The sequence below is a fragment of the Cydia amplana genome, chromosome 27, assembly GCF_948474715.1.
Source record: "Cydia amplana chromosome 27, ilCydAmpl1.1, whole genome shotgun sequence".
Classification (NCBI taxonomy): Eukaryota; Metazoa; Arthropoda; class Insecta; order Lepidoptera; family Tortricidae; genus Cydia; species Cydia amplana.
Window position 1 is genome coordinate 6,481,395 of NC_086095.1, and position 22,316 is coordinate 6,503,710.

The following is a 22,316-nucleotide window of genomic DNA, read 5'->3' on the forward strand; positions in this document are numbered from 1 at the left end:
TGGAGATTTGGAAATAAAAGGACAGGTTTCGTTCTAATTGTTTATTACTGAATTTTATTTTGAGTGTAATGGCGAAGCATAACAGTCGAACGTAACTAATAAACTGTCACTTTTCGTATTGGCCTATTTACCGTGTTACTTATTTTTGGAACACGTGTTTGTTTGTTCATAGAAGGAAATAAAACGCACTCATTGAAGTTTAAATTTTATTCTGAGATTTTTGAAGTCCCGTATACATTGGAAACATGTTTTTTTGTGTCTGCTACCTTGCATTTCATAAACCTTTTGAGTATAGCCTGCATTCATGATAAACCTGATACCGTGCAAATGATGATTTCAGTATCAGCCAGCTATGTTGAACCACATCGTGTCTCTCGCAATCTGCCGCAGCAACGGCAACGGCAAGCGGAAAGGATCAGCCTCCGTGCTTGGGTTGGACCTCACCACCACCACCTTTGACTTGGTCGCGTGCATCATACTTTATTAAGCTGGTGAGCAGTTCCCATTTCGTTGGGATTATTTTGAGATGTCTTACATCTGTTTAGAACTCTTGAGCGAGTTTCTGTTGTAAAAGCTAAAGTAAAAAGCGATTTTCAGTTATTTTGATCAGTAAAGTTCAGTGTCAGTCGATCAGTTGACGCTGATAGTGTCAGTAATTCTGAGTTACATGATTGTAACACCTGTGTTTATTTTCTTTCCGGGATTCACTCTTAACATTTTTTTGTGCTTTCGATGGATTGAAAGCTTGTACTTTCGTAGGACTGAAATTACGCCCGATGGACTGGGCACTACTCTTTTGCTTTCGATAGACTGAAGGCACGCCCGATGGACTGGGCAATACTGTCATGCTTTCGATGGACTGAAGGCACGCCCGATGGACTGGGCAATACTGTTTTGCTTTCGATGGACTGAAAGTATGCCCGATGGACTGGGTATTGTTTAGTGACCGCATCAGAAGTACCGGAGCATGTAAGAGGTGCACGTGGTCTGCTTTTTATGTGCAGAATGCTCTTTGCGAGGAGTAGCACTTACGCGGCTGAGATGGTTACTTCTGACGAGGGTCTGGTATCTGCCGAAGGACTGGCAATGCACCGAAGGACTGGTGTTGTTTTGTTAAAAATGAATTCCCGTTTATGTACTGTGTTCATACGAGTAAAATTGGAACTATCAATTCAGAATGTTATTTATTTTAAGATGTCTTACAAAAATGTAGATCACATATGACCAATTTTTTTTTATGCCAGATAATTTCCCTGTAAATTGATATTGACGACAATAGTAGTGACACTGTCGAGCAATGAATTAGAGCTGTTGTGATTTGTGTTTTTGATGTTTGGGATTGTTTTGTTTTCACATAAATTTGAGAGTATCCGCCAGATGGAGGCGATGATTATTGGTGTGTATCCGTTAGATAGCGGCGATGATTACTGATGATTATTTTTATTTAGTCGTTGCTCGATGGACTATTTTTTGACTAGAGAATTGAGTATTGTTAAAGTAATTTTGAACAATTATTTTTTCTGGTTTGATTGATAACAAAGTTTGATTTTAATAGTAATTTGAGTGAGACCCAAATTGTTGGTCAGGAATGACCGAGCGATGAGATACTGTGCTGTATGTTTTGTTTCAGTATCAAATGCATACACCCACACACGAGGACGTGTGTAACGCAGGACGGCCGTGTCGGAGCGAGACACCAGAAAGACGTATTGCAGCATTGCAGTTCATAGTTAGACGCCTGTATAAAATCGATTAGCAATGTTTGGCGTATTGTTGAACTAAATGACAGGTAGAAGGCTTTGGAACGTCAAGATGACGTAGTATCTTGAGTGAACGTAGGCACGAGCAGGCATTTTTGTCGTTATGTTGGTAGACTGGTCAGGCAGGTTTACCAACTTGAATTGGAGGGGGGAACGGTTGGCTCCGCCGCTGGGACTGGCTTCCTTCTTCTTGATCGGATCGCGCTAGAGATCGGACGTTAGCCAAGCTCGTGCCTAATTCGCTACGTTCCTGAAGGCTTACACCTGAAGGATTATTCTGAAAGCTTATAGATTCTCACGTTGTTTAACCGTTTAGCTAAGTGTTTTATTCCAAGTGTTATTTTGATTTCTTATGTGCCATTAGAAGCTTACTTTTGTAAAATAAAGAAACTATGTGTTGTTTTGAAAAGATGTGTCCCGCCGAGTTTGTTGCCGGGTTAAATCTTCTCGGGTCAGAGGTGTAGGGTTGGAACCGGTTTAGTTTGACTTAAATAAAGATTTGAACGATTTCATGTGATCTTTTTATTTTTATTGAATTCCGATTCCATCGTAAGATCGTTTAGTTATTTTTATTATTTAGTACTCAAATAATAGTAGGCACTAGTATGGTTAATGAGTCCGAATGTTTATTTCATGCGTAGGTAGCATACCTACTATTTTGGCTGTGAAGTAATACATCTAGGTACTACCCCCACGCGCCCACCGCCATCGGGACCATCCGTCGCCGACATATAGATAATTATTTAAACTTTATTGCACAAAATACAAAAAAAATACAAATGGCGGACTTAATGCCTAGTGGCATTCTCTCTCTGTCATTATCATTGTATACCTTTTACTTTCATATACAAACCTGAAATTAAAATAAAATACCGTAATGTCAACGTAAAGTATATTACTATGCGGGAGCGCCATTAGCAAGTCTATTTTTATGCTAATAATGATACCCATTGAACTTATAATTAATGCCCTGAAGTTTTATTAATTAAAGTAACTTTTGATCCCAGGTGCTGTCAACATTTTATTTTATAAAAACGCACACGCGACTTAGGACGTCGACTCAGACAGAAAGGGGAAGGCCCCCGCACCGAGTCGTTCCTCGTGCAAAGGCTGTCCCTGGTAATCCAGCGTGGCAATGCTGCGAGCATCATGGGCACCTTTGCGCCGGGAACGACTTGAAGCGTTGTCTTTTTTTTAAATTTATAATTTTAATTTGTAATTATAAAAATAAAATACCTATTTTATAAAGATTGTGAGTATTGTGACTAACAAGCATATATGTCCTGTCTGAAGGTAAATGATACTGTTACTGTGTGCCTCGGCTATATGTAGTTCGTTTTTTTAGCATTAGAAAAAGCCTATGCGATCTTGACGTGTCTTTTAATTGGAAAACGCTTTTTAAAAATCAGTAACTATTACTTATTATGAAAGCAAAATAATGTAAATAAACGTATGATTGTTACATACTCGTATTTGCCGTGACTTTTTTTTTTCAATAAAAAGACACGTAAAGATTGTTTAGGTAGGCCTCAAGATGATTATCGTACATCGACAGACGCCAAACGAATAGAAAAAATGTATCGGGATCGGGATGATAGATGCTACGAAAAGTCACGTGACTAATATCCGTACATTATTTAATTTTCGATTGACGTATTCTATCAACGATTGCGATCCGTTGTTTGATTAAACCGCGAAAATCACAAAATCGCATCATCATTGGAGTAAAAGAGAAAGATCCGTGCAACTTCTGTTTTCGCAATAGCCCCTCAGGTTACCATTTCGCCGGACGATATCAGCCCGTCAATTAAACGCAAAAGGTGACAGTTCCGAACAACTGACAGGCTGATATTGTCCGGCGAACTGGTAATCTGTGGGTCCCTTTATTATCGCTCCATCTCACTCTGTTGGGTATCGGCCCAACGCATCGGATATCGCATACGTTTGGAGAGGCCTTATTATTATTAAGGCCTAAGTAAATTAAAAAATGTTGCTAACCCCTGATTTGTTGAGAAACCTAAATTTGTTTACGTTCTTTTTTCCATCAGTTGTATTTTTATAACCGACTTGTTTGTATCTTGTGTATAAAGAAAATCAGGTAAAGATTTACAAATATTAGTTGTACATTGTTGTTCAATACAATTTTCGTGAACAGCTACTCACTAAGACATCTAGTATCAAGTAGCGGTACTGATAATTCCGCTATTCGATGCTAGATGTCGACTACGAAAATAATAGTATTTTTATGGTATTTTTGGTACCAAAACTGATACATGTATGAAGTGAGCACTCTATACTTTCTAGAGTCTGTGCGGAAAGAGAAGAGTCGTGAAATGTATGGAATCCAATACATTTCACGACTCTTCTCTTTCCGCACAGACTCTATATTTCTCTATGCCAAAACTCATGTACCTACGTAAGTGAGCACTCTATGCTTATATACTATATTTTTCTATATGTTACCTAACCCACAGGCTCGTGTAGAATGTCCGACTGTAGGCTTTAACCTTTTAACCGCAATAGAATTCGTCATCGAGCGTGCTCGTCTCGCCGGGGGGTACGAAGTTCCACGAAGTTTTGTCTTATTTATCAGACCGCGGCAAAATAAGGCCGATTTTGTATGTCTTATATATCTGTCTACGGCGGTTAAAAGGTTAAAAAGTAACTTCCATAAATAATAAATGTCTTGTTCCTCAGAATGACGACCGCGGCGCCATCTTTAAGCAAGCACAGCCGCTACTTCACCACCGTCACGCCGGAGCGCTTCGCCGTCCTTCGCGGCCGCTTCGACCAGTTCATCGTCGAGCTGGACAAGGACGTGTCGGTCGTCAAGGTCTTCGACCAGCTGCGGGACGAGCAGCTGGAACAGCTAGCCGTCATCAGGGAGGTCAGCCAGACGCTTCAGCAGAAGAAGGATGAGGATATCTTGAAGGCTAAGGTGAGATTGTTTCAAATCACGCTGCGCTCTAGAACTCGCATTGATCAGCTGCGGGACGAGCAGCTGGAACAGCTAGCCGTCATCAGGGAGGTCAGCCAGACGCTTCAGCAGAAGAAGGATGAGGATATCTTGAAGGCTAAGGTGAGAGATTGTTTCAAATCACGCTGCGCTCTAGAACTCGCATTGATCAGCTGCGGGACGAGCAGCTGGAACAGCTAGCCGTCATCAGGGAGGTCAGCCAGACGCTTCAGCAGAAGAAGGATGAGGATATCTTGAAGGCTAAGGTGAGAGATTGTTTCAAATCACGCTGCGCTCTAGAACTCGCATTGATCAGCTGCGGGAGGAGCAGATGGAACAGCTAGCCGTCATCAGGGAGGTCAGCCAGACGCTTCAGCAGAAGAAGGATGAGGATATACTTATTGAAGGCTAAGGTGAGAGATCTGAGATTGTTTCAAATCACGCTGCGCTCTAGAACTCGCATTGATCAGCTGCGGGAGGAGCAGCTGGAACAGCTAGCCGTCATCAGGGAGGTCAGCCAGACGCTTCAGCAGAAGAAGGATGAGGATATACTTATTGAAGGCTAAGGTGAGAGATCTGAGATTGTTTCAAATCACGCTGCGCTCTAGAACTCGCATTGCTGACGTTGGCAAAAAAACTCAAATGGGACTGGGCCGGCCACGTCTATATGCATCCGGATCAGGGATGTTGCGAATATCCGCATCCGCATCCGCAACCGCGGAACTTCCGCATTATTTTCAACATCCGCATCCGCATCCGCATAAAATCGATGCGGATTTAATGCGGATGCGGATGTGGAACAGGTCGGTACAGGAACGTCTTAGCATCGGTGTAAGTGCTAGACTGCTAGGTAATTTAGTCATTAACCAAAAAACCTATTAGAAATGAGCAGTCAAGCGTGAGTGGGACTTAATGTACGGAACCCTTGGAACGCAAGTCCGACTCGCACTTGGCCGGTTTCTTGAAATAAAAATTACTAAAATGTAATATTTGACGTTTTTTATGGTACTATCTTGACATCCGCATCCGCATCCGCATCCGCGGATGTGAGCCTTTAAAAATCCGCATCCGCATCCGCATCCGCGGATGTCAAAAAATCGGCATCCGCAACATCCCTGATCCGGATAGGTGGGCTAATATAGCCACCAAGTGGATGCCGACGAAGAAGCGTGGGCGGGGAAGGCCAAGGCAGAGATGGCGGGACGACTTTGACGCCTTCCTTAACAACTGGCCGGAAGAAGCGCTGAATCGGGAGTCATGGAGAACCAGGGGAGAGGCCTTTGCCCAGCAGTGGGACACACAAATAGGCTAAGAATATAGTACAGATGTATGTATAATTGTTTTCCATCGTTTTCCTCGGAAACGTTCGTATTTGTCATGCTACTTCAGTCATAGAGAAATATAGTAAGACAAGAGTGCTCACTCCATACATCAGTTCAGTTCAGACTATTAATTTCAGTGTCTACATCTAGCATCGAGTAGCGGAACTATCAGTCCTGCTACTTGACAATAGAAGTAGCACCGACCGGAAAGTCTTATCTCAACAGCATAAGACTTTCCGGTCGGTGCTACATCTATTGTCAAGTAGCAGTACTGATAGTTCCGCTACTCGATGCTAGATGCTAATAGTCTTTTTGGTACTAAAACTGATGTATGGAGTGAGCACTCTATGTATTTATTTTTCTATGCTTCAGTCAACCTCAGTGCTTTTTGTAAAGAGACTGAAATAGCAAAGATACGTTCGTACGTTTCCGTGAAAATACGATGAAAAATGCACTACGTCTATTTAAGATTCACATGTTGACATTGTAATTTTTAGGATTCATAATAAATATTACTAATTTATTGTCACATAACTTGTACAAATCCTCTTTGATAACAGCGCCATCTAGCGGCGAGTGGCAACATAATCAATATGAACATGTATTTTATTTACAGCAAGCGGCAGAGGAAGCTGAGAAGAAAGCAGAGGCTGATGCAGCAAAGAAAGAAGAAGATAAGGTGGAAGAAAAAAAAGATCAAGAAGTTAAAGAAGACAAAATGGAGACTGTAGCAGCGTTATACTCGCAATAAATGAATGATCGTTTTTTTTTTTTGTAACATACCACAATTTAATGTAATAATTAGTAATAAATACAATTTGCATTAAACAAGCGTGTATATACATAGGTGTTCAATATTTCATTACAGAACGGTTCTTGTTTTGCCATGACAGGCGTACAAATATTACTACTTACTAACTAGCTAATCTAACTATGTACAAATAAAGCTAAACTTACACACTACGATTATTCATGCAGTTCTGTACCTACATATCATAAATGTTCATTAATTAATCATTATAATTCTATTTATTCATGATAAAATTATAGTAAATATGTTAAGAGGAAATTAACTGTTTTATTTTAATGATTACATAAACTCTCAAGATGAAGGCCTTAATAAATAAATAAAATTGCTTATTTAAGATTTTAAAATCCAGTGTTGGTCTACTTACATCGAAACTTAAAAACTAGATGTTAATAAACGGGTGTAAAAATTATACTCCCGCCTGGATTACAGGTTTTAATTAATTTACAACATATTTTACCACCTTTACCAGAAGACCTTCAATTCAAGAAAAGATTGTACTCCTATCTTAAAAGCCGGCAACGCACTTACGACCCCTCTGGTGTTGCGGGTGTCCATGGGCGGCGGTAACCACTTAGCATCAGGCGATCCGTCTGCTCAATTGCCTCCTATATCATAAAAATAAATCTAGTAAATCGTTGCAAAATTCCTTTTGGACGCCAATGACCGATATATCCGCACCGTAGGTCAACGCCAAAGACCGATTAATCGGTCACAGACCACAGAGCAACATAGACCTACGTGCATATGCATAAAGTTCAATTTCAGTTTTGACACTTCGGTGACGTGGCGTCAGCGTGACAGCTTTTGTGTTTGACACGGCGTCGAAAAGGTTAAATTAACCTTTGCATGTTGCTCTGTGACCGATTAATCGGTCTTTGGCGTTGAACCTACGGTGCGGATATATCGGTCATTGGCGTCCAAAAGGTTAAACATTTTTTAAATTCCTAGATACTAGTGACCCACGGGTTACACAAAACCTTAACAATACAATAGTTATTTGTACAACAAGAGATCAAAGTTTGATATTTCTTCGAGTGCTTATTTTGAGTCCCGTGCAAGCGAAAGATTCTATACTAGATCTAATTTAGAATCTTAAGCGTAGTAAGGGACTCAAAAGCGCACGAGATGTAAATAACTTTAATCTCGTGTAGTTCACAAAACTTTTCACCTCAGCAGTGAGAACATAATTAGAGAACCCGAAAAATGTATTCCTTCTTCATCACTTACCTATTCACTCATGTTTTCTTAAGATATACCAACAATTAAGTTTTCACCTCAGCAGCTCGAACAAGGGTACTTTGCTACTTAAAAACAGTGAGCAAAATGCGATTTTGCTCACTGTTTTTAAGTAGCAAAGTACCCTTGTTCGAGCTGCTGAGGTGAAAATTATATTCCTCAACCTTCCTCAACAATCAGTCTATTAATAGGTGAAAACCGCATGACAATCCGTTTAGTAGTTTTTTTTTAGTTTATACCACACATACATACATACAAACAAATAGACGCGGATCTACATGTCATTAGTTTCTTTTTGCATTCAATGACTAATCCAACACAAAAACCAAGGTCAGGTTAACAAAAACAACTCCTAATGGTTAGAATAAAAAAGTATAATTATATTTAATCCAATACATGATAGATTACAGAGTAAAGAAATAAAACTAAGAGTTATCCGTCATAACATCTTCTTCCTCCTCCTCGGGTTCGGCTAGGTCCGGATGGCAGACGCGTATATGCAAATTCAGGTTGATCTTCACGATGAAAGACTTTCCGCAGGTCGAGCATTTATAGGGTCGCTTCACATCATCATCGATGTTCGGAGGATGGGCACGGGCCAGATGTGTGCGCAGAAGTGACGAGTGCATCGTACGGTCACACTGCGGACACTTAACCAGGCAGTCCACTGGCTGCCCCTCATGCGTAAGCTTATGCTTCTCCATTGTAATCTTCGAAACGAAGAGCTTGCTGCATATATCGCACTTGAAATTCTTCACTTTCGTATGTTTCTTCATGTGAACTTTAAGACAGTTCTTAGTCGGAAACATCTCATCGCATTTAGAGCATTTGAACTTCTTTATATCGTTATGTAGCTGCATGTGAAGCTTCAAATAAGCTTGCCCGGTGAAATTTTTGTTGCAAATCTCACAATTAATAGTGCTGGTCGCCGAGTGAGTTTGCATGTGAGATTTCAAGAACTGAGCCGCCACGAAACTACGGTCGCATACCTCGCAAATGTACTTCTTGGAGGTGACACCCTCATGCTTACTGCGGTGGATGTCCAGGTGATACTGGCTGTTGACTTTGACATCACACTGGTCACAGCGGAACTTACGACGTTTCTTCGCCGTTTCCTTGTGACTCTGCGGCTCGGGGTCACGGGAAACTGGCCCGGAATCCTTGTCATTCCCGTGGAATTTCTTGTGCAGCATCAAATATTCCATCCCTTCGAACGTCAGATCACATACGTCGCATCGGAACCGGGAGTCTTGCGAGTAATTCACTTCCGACCCGTTGTAGGCTTCCGCCATTTTCTCTCGCTTCACCGATTGACGATTATCGCTCGATTTCTCGCCGCCGGCCGGCTCCATCATGCTTTTCATCCAATGGTGGTGAACGCCAACGCCTGAGCCTGACTTTGCCTCCATTTAAAGAGCGACGCTATCACAGCATCGCGACGCAACGCAATCTCGATATTGATCCGTAATAACGGGGACGTGTAATCAAATTCGTGTACGCGCGGCCCGTCGTTATAGAAGCTTTAATTGTGCATTGTTGATATGATTTGCACCGAATTTACAGCATTCACGGGGCGAGACACAAAAGGAAGCCTTGTTACAGTACCATAAATTCCAAAAGAGAAGCGAAGCGCGTTGGTTTTTTTTTAAGCGGTTAATGACAGTGATAACTTTTTAATTTTGACAGAGTTTCAGTTGCCAGAGTAAAATTCAGGTCATTAAGTTTACTGAGTTGTATTGTTGTATAGAATAGCGCAATATAATGTGAAATATAACATTAAAATAAATAATGGTAAATTATAAAAATAAAACAAGAAATATTTCTAAATGTTTAATCAAAACTATAAATAAAAGTAAACAATGTTACTATGCCAGAAGCTTTCGTGTGTTTATAAAAGCCATAACACACTACCGCACCGAACCAAATTTCGATTTTTACGGTGGGCCCCGGCCGCGTAGCCAACGTGCCAATTGCTTACGCTCCGTAGTGATCGAAACGCGAGTTGGTTACGAGCGTTAAGCCCCCTCCACACTCGTGCGCGAATCGCGTCGCGAAGCCGCCAATGCGAGTGTGGAGACGATTTTCGCTTTTCGCAGACAGCGAAATCGATTCCACACTCGCGTTCGCGGCTTCACTCGCGATTCACGCACATAGTCTGGAGGGGGCTTTAGCGATTGGCATGTTGGCTACGGGGCCAGTACGTTTTGTCACGATTTTATATGGTCTGTCACTGTTTTTTGTATGGATTAGGTCCTTTTGATTCTACAAGTAGAAATGAAAACGATGTGTAAAATCTAGAAAAAAAAAACGTACTTTTCCTGGGAACCTCAGGTAAGGTAAACGTTTGAGTGCTCGTCACTGTTCCAGTACATGCCATTTTTCTATACTTAATCTTAAATCAATAGCTATAGGGGTGACAACAGAGTGTCATATATTAAACATTAGCATGTCGAGCACTGGGACGTTTACCTTACATACCTATATTAGGATATCAATTAAAATTAACCTTAATATTAATCAATCTTCACTTTTTCTTCACAATCGCGTACAAATCCTTCAAAACGTTTGAATAATCCGACTCATCTGTCGCCTTAAATGGTCTCTGAGACTTAGGAATAGGTTTTGCGTACAATTCATTATTCTCATTATTATTTACACCAATTGTAGCATAACCTCCTTCAGAGTTACCGATTGCAGCATAACCTCCTCCAGAGTTACCGATTGCAGCATAACCCCCTTCTGAGCCACCTATTGCAGCATAACCTCCTTCAGAGTTACCAATTGCAGCATAGCCTCCTTCAGGGTTGCCTATTGCAGCATAACCTCCTTCTGATTGACTTCCAATTGCAGCATAATTCCCTTCCTTAGGCATGTAAGGTTCCGCATAATCTGCCTTGTTCGGTTCGGCGTAAGTACACGGTTTGGAGCCGGACTTAACGTACGGTTCGGCGTAAGTCTCGGAACCCTTGAAACGGTTCGGGTCGGCGTATAGGGCTTCGCTCATGTCTTGGGAGTCCTGGAAAAATAAATAATAATTCACAAATAAGAAATTTGCTATAGCAAAATAGTTTATATACTTCTGCTGGTCGTAGTTTGTGGACAACATGTATGGTTAATATGAAAATGTATCATTGATCAAACGATTAACCAATCTGCCATTGTGATTAAAATTTTCGTTCGTTGTCACAGTTTTATTGCGTGGTTCACTGTGTACCTTTGGCTCACTGTAGGTGCCCTCAACTGTCACCTTCGGTTTGACATTCTGCAGGGTCCTCGGTGCTGGCATCGGTAGGGTCGCGTAGTTCTTTTGATCTTTGGTCAAGTTTGCGTAGGTTACATCTTCTGGCTGGAAGGGAAATATGTATATCAATATTAATGGAGCCGCCAAGAACGACCGAACGCTGCAGTTTCCCCCACTGGTCATAGCCACAAATGAAATTTGTTTTGACAAAACCAAGGTCAATTTCTACCTTCTAATCATAGAGAAATATAAGTAAAGAAAGTGTGGCAACTCCATACATCAGTTTTCTTACCAAAACGAGAGTTATTTCGTAGTCGACACCTAGCGTCAAGTAGTGGACATTATCAGTTCTGCCAGTTGACAATAGATGTCGCGGCAAAGTAAATCTTTAATGCTCAACAATTTTCAGCTAATTATATAACCGGATGCACCGGAAGTCTATTCTCAACTCCTTCTGCTTATAATATTCGTTGTAAATTGTTTTAGTTGTAAAAATTTCGTCAGTAGCGACACTTGTGATATCTGGTGTCAAGTAGCGGTGATAGTTCCACTACTTGACGTTAGATGGCGAATAGGTACGAAATAACTCGCGTTTTTGTAAGAAAACTGATGTATGGAGTTACCAATTTTTCTTTAATTATATTTCTCTATGCTTCTAATTACTGGAAAGGGGAAATCAAGAGAGAACCAGTATGATACAAAGTGTAGTTGAAATTTAAATTATTTATTTCAGGCACATATTCATAGAATGGTATAATTTACTAAGCGGGCAAAGTTGACAATTTACCGGCGGTTTTTTGCGATAGTACGCAATCATGCATACCACGACGTAAAAAGTAATAGGTACAGAGCAACCACCTAGTACACATTTTAGCTAGCTCAACATACTTAGTCATAGAGTGCTCACTCCATACATCAGTTCAGACTATTAATTTCAGTGTCTACATCTAGCATCGAGTAGCGGAACTATCAGTACTGCTACTTGACAATAGATGTAGCACCGACCGGAAAGTCTTATCTCAACAGCATAAGACTTTCCGGTCGGTGGCTACATCTATTGTCAAGTAGCAGTACTGATAGTTCCGCTACTCGATGCTAGATGCTAATAGTCTTTTTGGTACTAAAACTGATGTATGGAGTGAGCACTCTATGTATTTTTTTCTCTATGACATAGTTTACTACATGGGCAAAGTTGCCAACTTACCAGCGGTTTCTTCTTGCGACAGTACACAATAACGCACACCAGGACGCAAAGTGCAATTATGGCTGTACTACCACCCAGCACGAACTTAAGCCACCAGGGAGATACACTTCCTGAAAAGAGTCTTCATGTATTATGCGTGTCTCTCTGTAAATGTTCTATTGAGGTTGTGCAATAAAAAAGATTTGTATTGTATTGTATGTAAAAATACTAAAAATCTGTAGCATCTCAATCTAATTCAGGGGTCACCAATTAGTTTCTTCAGGGGTCCTGTTCTTAAAATAAAATTAGCATCGCGGTCCGTTTCTCTTTGAGTATATTAAATAAGCAAAAAAAAATATGTCGGCGGTCCGCATCCGCCATTTGGTGACCCCTGATCAGTGATCTAACTTAATCTAAATCTAAAAGAGGAAATTTGACGACCGCTTCTCCATACAAACGCAGTCCCCATTTTCCTCTCAGGCCGAGTAGCCAACATGCCAATCGCTTACGCTCCGTAACGATCGAAACGCAACTGACACTCACACTAAAGGCACCAGTACACATGGGCCATCGCCGGCGTGTAAAATTTTACACGTCATAAATTCATAGAAGTTTGACGTTTAAAATGACACTTGCACTGCGTGGGCTATCAAAATCGCTGCAGACTTTTCTCGGTCTGACTCTACCAGCCAAGTGCGAGTCGGACTCGCGACGAAGGGTTCCGGTACCATTACGCAAAAACGGCAAAAAAATCACGTTTGCTGTATGGGAGATTTGGTTTTAGTATTTGTTGTTATAGCGGCAACATGTACATCATCTGTGAAAATTTCAACTGTCTAATTTAAGTAGTGTAACTATCACGGTTCATAACAGGGATGTTGCGGATGCCGATTTTTTGACATCCGCGGATGCGGATGCGGATGCGGCTGCGGATTTTTAAAGGCTCACATCCGCAGACGCGGATGTTAAGATAGATACATAAAAAACGTCAAATATTACATTTTAGTAATGGGCACCTTTGCGTCAGGGACAGCCCGGGACGGGTTTTAGTAAATAGTTATTTTTTATATTTTTAGTTTGTATTTATATTTAAGTTTTTGCAATAAATGTTGTTTTTTGGTAATAAATAACATATAGGTTTTAGTAATTTATATGTATTTCAAAAAACCGGCCAAGTGCGAGTCGGACTCGCGTTCTAAGGGTTCCGTACATTAAGTCCCACTCACGCTTGACTGCTCATTTCTAATAGGTTTTTTTGGCTAATGACTAAATTACCTAGCAGTCTAGCACTACGCCGATGCTAAGACGTTCCTGTACCGACCTGTTCCACATCCGCATTAAACTCCGCATCGATTTTATGCGGATGCGGATGCAGATGCGGATGTTGAAAATAATGCGGAAGTTCCGCGGTAGCGGATGCGGATATTCGCAACATCCCTGGTTCATAAGTAACAGTGGTAACAGCCTGGTGACAGACAGACGGACAGCGGAGTCTTATTGTTAGTAATAGGGTCCCGTTTTTACCCTTTGGGTACGGACGGAACTTCATCGATCAATTAATTTAGGTTTACAAGTTGTTTAAAAGTTAAATAGTTTACCTGCCACAGACCCGCTACCTTTGCTTTCTAAAACTGTAGGTGATGGCACTTGAACTGTAGATATGTCAGTGCCCGCTGGAGAAATAAATAAAAATATGTATTTTTCATTTCTCATGCTCTGAAAGTGGGTCGTTGACAAAAAAGTATACAGAAAATGATCTGTTCAGCCGTTTTCACGTGATGCGCGTTCAAATAAGGCGATTTGATCAGGAAAATAATTGGCGCCAATCTCATCTAGCGTCCACACGTACACAGTTTAATCACCAATTTTAAAACCGGCTACACACTCGACGAACTGTCCTAGCATTCCATAGATAACCTCGAAAATTGGCATTTTTGTGTCCGCACCTGCTGATTTGATCGGGCAATCGAATCGGCGAGCCAAATTGGCGTTTGCGTCCGCACGGCCTGGTTCGATCGGACAATTTCATCAGATTGGCGAAAAATTGTCTCGTCTGGACACGGCAATAAACAGACAAAAATTCTAAAAACTGTTGGAATGTGTTCTGTATCCCCAGATCCCCAGATTCCCCAGCCAACTTTTTTTCGAATATCTTCCATGTACAGACTTTCGACCCTCTTCAGCTTTATTATTCAGATATTCTGTTTTCAGTATTTGTTGTTATAGCGGCCACAGAAATATATCGTCTGTGAAAATTTCAATTGCCCAGCTATCACGGTTCATGATACAGCCTTGTGACAGACAGACAGACAGACGGACAGCGGAGTCTTAGTGTTAATAGGGCCCCGTTTTTTACCCTTTGGATGCGGAACCCTAGCTAAAAAAGCGGCCAAGTGCGAGTCGGACTCGCCCATGAAGGGTTCCGTATTTAGGCGATTTATGACGTATTAAAAAAAAACTACGTACTAGATCTCGTTCAAACCAATTTTCGGTGGAAGTTTACATGGTAATGTACATCATATATTTTTTTTAGTTTTATCATTCTCTTATTTTTGAAGTTACAGGGGGGGGGGGGGGGGACGCACATTTTACCACTTTGGAAGTGTCTGTCGCGCAAACTATTCAGTTTAGAAAAAAATGATATTAGAAACCTCAATATCATTTTTGAAGACCTATCCATAGATACCCCACACGTATGGGTTTGATGAAAAAATTTTTTTGAGTTTCAGTTCGAAGTATGGGGAACCCCAAAAATTTATTGTTTTTTTTTTCTATTTTTGTCTGAAAATCTTAATGCGGTTCACAGAATACATCTACTTACCAAGTTTCAACAGTATAGTTCTTATAGTTTCGGAGAAAAGTGGCTGTGACATAGGGACGGACAGACAGACGGACAGACAGACAGACATGACGAATCTATAAGGGTTCCGTTTTTTGCCATTTGGCTACGGAACCCTAAAAAGGGTTGAATTAGGTAGATACTTACGTGTTGCCTGGGTGGTAGATGGAGTAGACGGTGGCGGGATGTAGTTAAGAAGTACAACAACAGAATAAATGAAACCGCCTTTTCTCCTCGCTTTACATTCTATTGTGTCATTCTTGTCCTTTAGGGTAATTTCATTAGGTAGTGTTGTAATAGTTTGCCTTTTGAGGGCTAAAAACCAATAGAAAAACGATAATTTTAATGAATACTTATAAAAACTAATTAATATAGGTATGTATACGCAAGAAAAATTGGCCAAGAGCATGTCGGGCCATGCTCAGTGTAGGGTTCCGTAGTTATCAGTCTATCTATAATTCTGTATTAGTAAGTACATTTATACAAGCAAAAGGAGTACTTTCGCAGCGCTTTCGCAGTACAAAGGGTATAGCCGGGTAAGCATGGTCAAACTGCCCTTAGCGAAAAAAACAATTTCCTTTTACTGGATTATTAACCTATGTATATGTAGTGCTTTCACCAAATATTAAGCCTGAAATGCTTCAGATTTAAAAAAAAAAATGCAAAAAAAGAAAAATCATTTTTATTTTATTACAGCCAAAGTAATAATCCGATTTCTTTGTAATTTGGGTATGTTGTATATACAATTAAGGTCGCTTTCTGAAAAAAATAATATTGAATTATCTCTTAAAATAATAGTAAAAAATTGAGATGAAAATTTTCAGAAAAATAAAAAAAATACGTGCGAGATAGCGACAGTTACCAAATTTACATATTTTATGTAGAATTTAATAATGTTTAACATATATTTTTTTCAAAAATTAAAATCGGGATTAACAGTGTGAAAAACTCGAATTTGTAACATCCCATAATACTCTCTCTTCATACAAGCAAAGCTAAGTAGTCATAAACGAATGAAGTATATTGTGAACGCAGTCTTTACGAATTTGAATTTAGAATGTGACGTATTTTATTCATCAAAGGAACATACATTTTTCAATCGTTAACGCTCTGTATAAAATTCGTGCCTATTTTCCTGTTCCCGCGCTTTTTTTAGGGTTCCGTAGCCAAATGGCAAAAAACGGAACCCTTATAGATTCGTCATGTCTGTCCGTCTGTCCGTCTGTCCGTCTGTCTGTCCGTCCGTATGTCACAGCCACTTTTCTCCGAAACTATAAGAACTATACTGTTGAAACTTGGTAAGTAGATGTATTCTGTGAACCGCATTAAGATTTTCACAGAAAAATAGAAAAAAAAACAATAAATTTTTGGGGTTCCCCATACTTCGAACTGAAACTCAAAAATGTTTTTTTCATCAAACCCATACGTGTGGGGTATCTATGGATAGGTCTTCAAAAATGATATTGAGGTTTCTAATATCATTTTTTTCTAAACTGAATAGTTTGCGCGAGAGACACTTCCAAAGTGGTAAAAGGGGGGGCCCTGTAACTTCTAAAATAAGAAAATGATAAAACTAAAAAAAATATATGATGTACATTACCATGTAAACTTCCACCGAAAATTGGTTTGAACGAGATCTAGTAAGTAGTTTTTTTTTATACGTCATAAATCGCCTAAATACGGAACCCTTCATGGGCGAGTCCGACTCGCACTTGGCCGCTTTTTAAATCTCTGAATGCCGTTCGCCCTAGCCGCATACAGCCACGGAGTTTAAGGTCCGCGCTCAGCGAAATAAGTCGCGTTCTAAATTCAAATTGCGTTGGGAATATAACTTTCTAGTATAACGTACAAGTTATTTTGTATGAAGAGAAGGTATTATGGGATGTTACAAATTCGAGTTTTTAACACTGTTAGTCCCGATTTTAATTTTTGAAAAAAATATATGTTAAACATTATTAAATTCTACATGAAATATGTAAATTTGATAACTGTCGCTATCTCGCATGTATTTTTTTTATTTTTCTGAAAATTTTCATCTAAATTTTTTACTATTATTTTAAGAGATAATTCAATATTAATTTTTTCAGAAAGCGACCTTAATTGTATATACAACATACCCAAATTACAAAGAAATCGGATTAGTACTTTGGCTGTAATAAAATAAAAATGATTTTTCTTTTTTTGCATTTTTTTTAAAATCTGAAGCATTTGAGGCTTAATATTTGGTGAAAGCACTACATATACATAGGTTAATAATCCAGTAAAAGGAAATTGTTTTTTTCGCTAAGGGCAGTTTGGCCATGCTTACCCGGCTATACCCTTTGTACGAATTTTTACTAAGAAGAGAAGACTTTTTGTAACAATTAATTAAAATCGGCTAAAGTGATCATGTTCGCTATAGTTTTCATTTAATGTTTTTCTTAAGCTCTGTTTCTACGATTCTTTTTAATTTTTTTGGACCCATGGTTCAAAAGTTATCTTTATTTTTCTTTCATATTCATTTATTTCGTAAAAACTAGTGGCAATTCTTGGGATTAAGTAGTTGCCAAGCGGACTCCAGGTTCCCATGATAACAATATTCATAAATCATACCTATTGTCTGTATATCTCCAAAACTCATAGGGTAGTCTTCGGCAAGTATTCCGGTTAAGGTGCAGTTTAAGGGAATTTTGTCTCCGAGTGCCATGGCGCTAAAAGCATAAGTGCATGTTTTCTTAAAATTAACTTTGTCAATTATTTTACAACTGTCGTCAGGTAATCCAGTGACGCTGAGGTCTACTACAGGTGAAGCTGTAAAAAAAATGAAAACTGTTTATTTTCGCGACAAGTAAAGTAAAGTATTTATAAATTGATAACTGTGTAAGTACATAAGATGTCATATACAGGAGATAGGTATTGAATCAACAGTTGCCCATTTCGAGCATACAATATTATCTTAAAACTACTAACTATACTATAGCTTAGCTTACTGACTCACTTATACTTAACAAACTGGTGATTCCAGAAAAAACTCAATAAGGTTGTAAAATACATTTTCTCAAAAATGAACGGCAAAGTCGACGTTGCCGGTTAAAAAATTGGTCGCGAAGTGCGTAGTTTATGGTCAGTCAAAAAATTAAAAAGTTAAAAACATTGCAGTCTCGATTTCGGGACTGCAATGTTGCATACAAATTCCATTATTTAACGAGTTCCAAACTTTTTAAAACTTTAAATGGCCATATCAAATGAAGGCATAGGTCCCTTAAACAGCCAAACAGATGATCAGCACTTATTATTATAAAGCCTTTAACAGACTATCGCACCGCACCGCGACCTTGGAGCGTCGCACTCATAAGTGAGAGCGAGAAACAGATACCTATCTCTTTCTCGCTCTCACTTATGGGTGCGACGCTCTAAGGTCGCGGTGCGATGCGATATTCTGTTACAGGCTTAATGTTGGTACCGCGACTATTTAGGTGTCTCAAATAGGTTGGCGTATTTTCAGCAGAACTTCTTTTTTTTTTTAAGGCGGCAAGCAAATATTTTTAATAGTTTTACCTTTTTCTGTGAAAATTTGAACGTTGCTTCTGTAAAATATTTCTATTTCTTGGGCATTTCTATTTAAAGTTGTACCCTTGAGTTTTTCGCATGTCCCCTTGCATTTTTTGCGATTTACTCTTAAGACGAATTTTTTAACTGGACTAATGATGTTTTTTATTGAAATATATTATATGGACACATCATTTATTAAGTTTAATGCTCAATAAATCACTTTTTTCTTACTTAAAATCAGGTTTTTAGATATGATAAAATCACCTCGTAGTACTGTCCCCTTCACCAACTTCAACTTTTGATGGACTTTTACACATATTTTTTCTATGAAGGCAACACCAAGTAATGCATTCCTGGCATAGTTTAAATGTTGAAAAATGCGTAATTGATGAAAAACAGCTTTAAAAACATCCATAATAGGGTTTAAATTCAATAAAACCGTTGTCCCCCCGAATTAGCGAATCGGACATAGTCCGGGTTGGTTACGCAATTTTCGACAAGTAGCGAAATATTTTTTACCATTTTATTTTTATTTTATTAGTTTTATTTTATCCTGGCAAACCTGTGACCATAGATAAAGCTTATTTAAACGTTAAATTTGATTTGAAACGGTCAAAATCGTGACCATCGTGGCCTGCTGGAGTTGACTTGTAATTTTACTTAATTTTTTGTCCGTTTTGTTCAACAGTTTATGCAGCTTAAACCTTAAGTAACTGAAATACTGTTTATATTAAATAAAACTATGTCTCATACTGTTATTTGTCAAATAAATAAGTTGAATATTGTGGTTAGTTTTGCATTATTTTGAATATATTTAATTCTGGCCCAGACAAATCGTTACGTCCGTTTGGTAACAATTTGAAGCGTAACATATAACCGGACTAGAAAAATGTAACCAAACAGACACGGTAAAGTCGCACGCACATTGAGTATATGTAGTTTTTACCGTGACTTTGTCTGTACTTATTTAATTCATGTGCAAGTAATAAGTAATATTTTATGAAGTAATATTGAGTTTTTTTATGTTTAAAACTCTATCTACTGATTTTAGTACATATATTGTAGTCCTTTTTTTATTCACTGAGTATTTGTGTAAATTTTTGATTATTGTGATCTCGTCTTTACTTTATCCATTAAGTTACATGGGTGTCCATTTGGAAATGTCCCCTTGTTTTCAAAAGTATTTTTATTGTTTATTTAATGTTTAAAAGCTAAAATATTTAAATTTTTTGACAATAATTACACGTTTTGTTAATTCTAATGATTGTTATTCGTCACATGGCAGTAATACCAATAACTATTTAATAAACCTAAAAATAAGGTACGATTTGGGGTCACCTCGTAACCAAACCACCTAAAATTCCCTTTTATGAAAAATGTTGGTTCTTAATCGGTCAATGATGATTGTTTTTAGTTTGTTCATTAACAGTTCTAAGCTTTGAACATAAAAACATTTGCTTCAAGTATGTCGTTTATTTACTACATCAAAAACCATTTGTAACCAAACGGACCACAAAAAACCTCCCTCATCCTATTAAATATTAATTTTAACTGGTTTATCCTAAAAATATGACGATTCTCTTTGGTGTTTGGTAAACTAGAATATATTTACTCATAGAATTACATGAAAAAGTACCAAATAATGCAAAATATATTTTCAACTCGTCAATTGAGTCATGGTACAACTTTAAATAGAAATGCCCTCTTGCACCATTTTTGAGAAAAGCACTATATATGACTCGGCTGGAAGGCTACTTGCTGGCTTCGGATTCAATTAAACGGACTCCCAAGGTCGTCCGTTTAAAACGAATCCTCAGCCTGCAAGTAGCTACTTCCGATCCTCGACAATAATGTACTATTTCAATCAACCAGTTTTTTAACTTAAATTTAAAACGATTCCCCTCTTACATTTTTCATTTTTTAACAGGTTTTTTTTTTTTTTTTTTTTTTGTTTTGTTTCTATTGCCGTATAGCTCTTATACCACCTAACCTTATTGTATTAATTATATCGAAATAGACGTAGAATGTATTGGGCCATTTGGGCCCCATATATTCCACGACTCTTCTCTTTCCGCACATACCTACTCTATTGACATAACTATCTATCTAATACCCTGTAAACGCATAGCCTACGATGACTGCTTAGGCGGCCCGTATGCTTGTTTGCAACCGATGTGGTATAAAAAAAAGTAGACCGTCAATAAAAGTTAACCGGGGTGAATAGGTATGGCTGGGGTGAATTGGGACAAAATTTCAATGTGAATTACCTACTTGAAATTTTTTTAATAACTATACTCACATAAATTGTATCATACTAGGTACTTACTATTATTTTCATTCGAATGATAATTATCCTAATTTTCTGAATAAATCGAATGAAGCAATTTTTGTGAGTTTTTTTGAGAAATTTTCAGGTAAATCAATTTTAAAGTTTTGTCCCCATTCACCCCGGTTGACGGTATTTATTTATAATTATATTTCGGGGATCTCGGAAACGGCTCTAACGATCTCGATGAAATTTGCTAAATGGGGGGTTTCGGGGGCGAAAAATCGATCTAGGTAGATCTCATCTCTGGGAAAACGCGCATTTTTGAGTTTTTATATGTTTTCCTAGCAAAGCTTGGTCTCCCAGTTATTTATTATGTATGTTGGTATGCTTACCGGAGCTACCAGCTCCCATTGTAGCCACAGTAACACACAAAATTATTAAAAACATCACCATATTTTCCCAACATCACATCACCAAACTCCCCAACTTTGCACTATTGATTAATATTATATTATAATGTAAATAGCACGGGAATATCATAAGGATAATGGTTTCAGCTGCAGGTTTCCTGGCAGCCATATTGGTTACAACAATAAATGTGAATCATTCGTACATGTCATTGGTGTTTTAAACACGTCAATTTCCTTATCGTAATAACCTTTTGTGATTTTCATAATTAATAACAGATATACCTAACAATAATTGCATTAGAAAGAAAGAGGTACCTATAGGTACATTATTTAAAGATTTAAACGAATTTTAACTTTTAACCAGCAGAAACGTGTGCGAACGATGCTATTAAGCTTAGGATAAATTTAAAAGTGGAATTAAAAATGACTTTCTTGGGTGAGACTTGAACTCACGGGCTCTGGATCGATACTCCAGCGCTCTGCCATCTGAGCCACTAAGACCTCATCCATAGCCAGCAAATCTTTCCACCATATGGGTCAAGAGCGACATCTACAATAGCATCGTTCGCAGACGTTTCTGCTTGTTAAAAAATAAAATTATCCCTAACTTTTTGCAATTCGGACAACAAATGTCACTTTTACGTTAAAATATCGTAATACCACAAACCACTGGTATACGCTTTTTCACAACGGCGCGAGAAACTGCCACCGGCTCAGCTGAACCAATTGTCTTTTATCAGCCAGTTTACCACTGACAT

At 38.6% G+C, this 22,316-nt stretch overlaps 3 protein-coding genes across 3 annotated transcripts; 1 reads left to right on the plus strand and 2 right to left on the minus strand.

Annotated features, from left to right (window-relative positions):
• The first annotated feature begins 3,818 nt into the window (after positions 1-3,818).
• On the plus strand, positions 3,819-6,789 carry LOC134660429 (uncharacterized). Its single transcript, XM_063516171.1, has 3 exons — positions 3,819-3,858; positions 4,458-4,698; positions 6,655-6,789. Exons 2-3 carry the CDS (start codon positions 4,459-4,461, stop codon positions 6,787-6,789), a joined length of 375 nt encoding a protein of 124 aa, XP_063372241.1. The 5' UTR covers positions 3,819-3,858; position 4,458.
• Positions 6,790-8,438: 1,649 nt separating this feature from the next.
• On the minus strand, positions 8,439-9,761 carry LOC134660554 (zinc finger protein 26-like). Its single transcript, XM_063516328.1, has one exon. The coding sequence runs from the start codon at positions 9,492-9,494 to the stop codon at positions 8,511-8,513; it is 984 nt and encodes a 327-aa protein (XP_063372398.1). The 5' UTR covers positions 9,495-9,761; the 3' UTR covers positions 8,439-8,510.
• An 848-nt stretch (positions 9,762-10,609) lies between these two features.
• LOC134660430 (uncharacterized) lies at positions 10,610-21,559 on the minus strand. Its single transcript, XM_063516172.1, has 5 exons — positions 21,541-21,559; positions 12,531-12,640; positions 11,300-11,431; positions 10,909-11,101; positions 10,610-10,788 (listed from the first exon to the last, which is right to left on the minus strand). Exons 1-5 carry the CDS (start codon positions 21,557-21,559, stop codon positions 10,610-10,612), a joined length of 633 nt encoding a protein of 210 aa, XP_063372242.1.
• Positions 21,560-22,316: the final 757 nt, after the last annotated feature.

Bases quoted from the DNA above. Each gene is read 5' to 3' on its own strand.
- LOC134660429 (XM_063516171.1), top strand. From the start codon at position 4,459: ATGACGACCGCGGCGCCATCTTTAAGCAAGCACAGCCGCTACTTCACC. The intron at 4,699-6,654 runs GTGAGATTGTTT...TTTTATTTACAG, and splicing joins AGGATATCTTGAAGGCTAAG to CAAGCGGCAGAGGAAGCTGA.
- LOC134660554 (XM_063516328.1), bottom strand. From the start codon at position 9,494: ATGGAGGCAAAGTCAGGCTCAGGCGTTGGCGTTCACCACCATTGGATG.
- LOC134660430 (XM_063516172.1), bottom strand. The intron at 11,432-12,530 runs GTAAGTTGGCAA...TTTCCCTTCCAG, and splicing joins GTCGCAAGAAGAAACCGCTG to CCAGAAGATGTAACCTACGC. The intron at 11,102-11,299 runs GTACACAGTGAA...TTATTTTTCCAG, and splicing joins GCACCTACAGTGAGCCAAAG to GACTCCCAAGACATGAGCGA.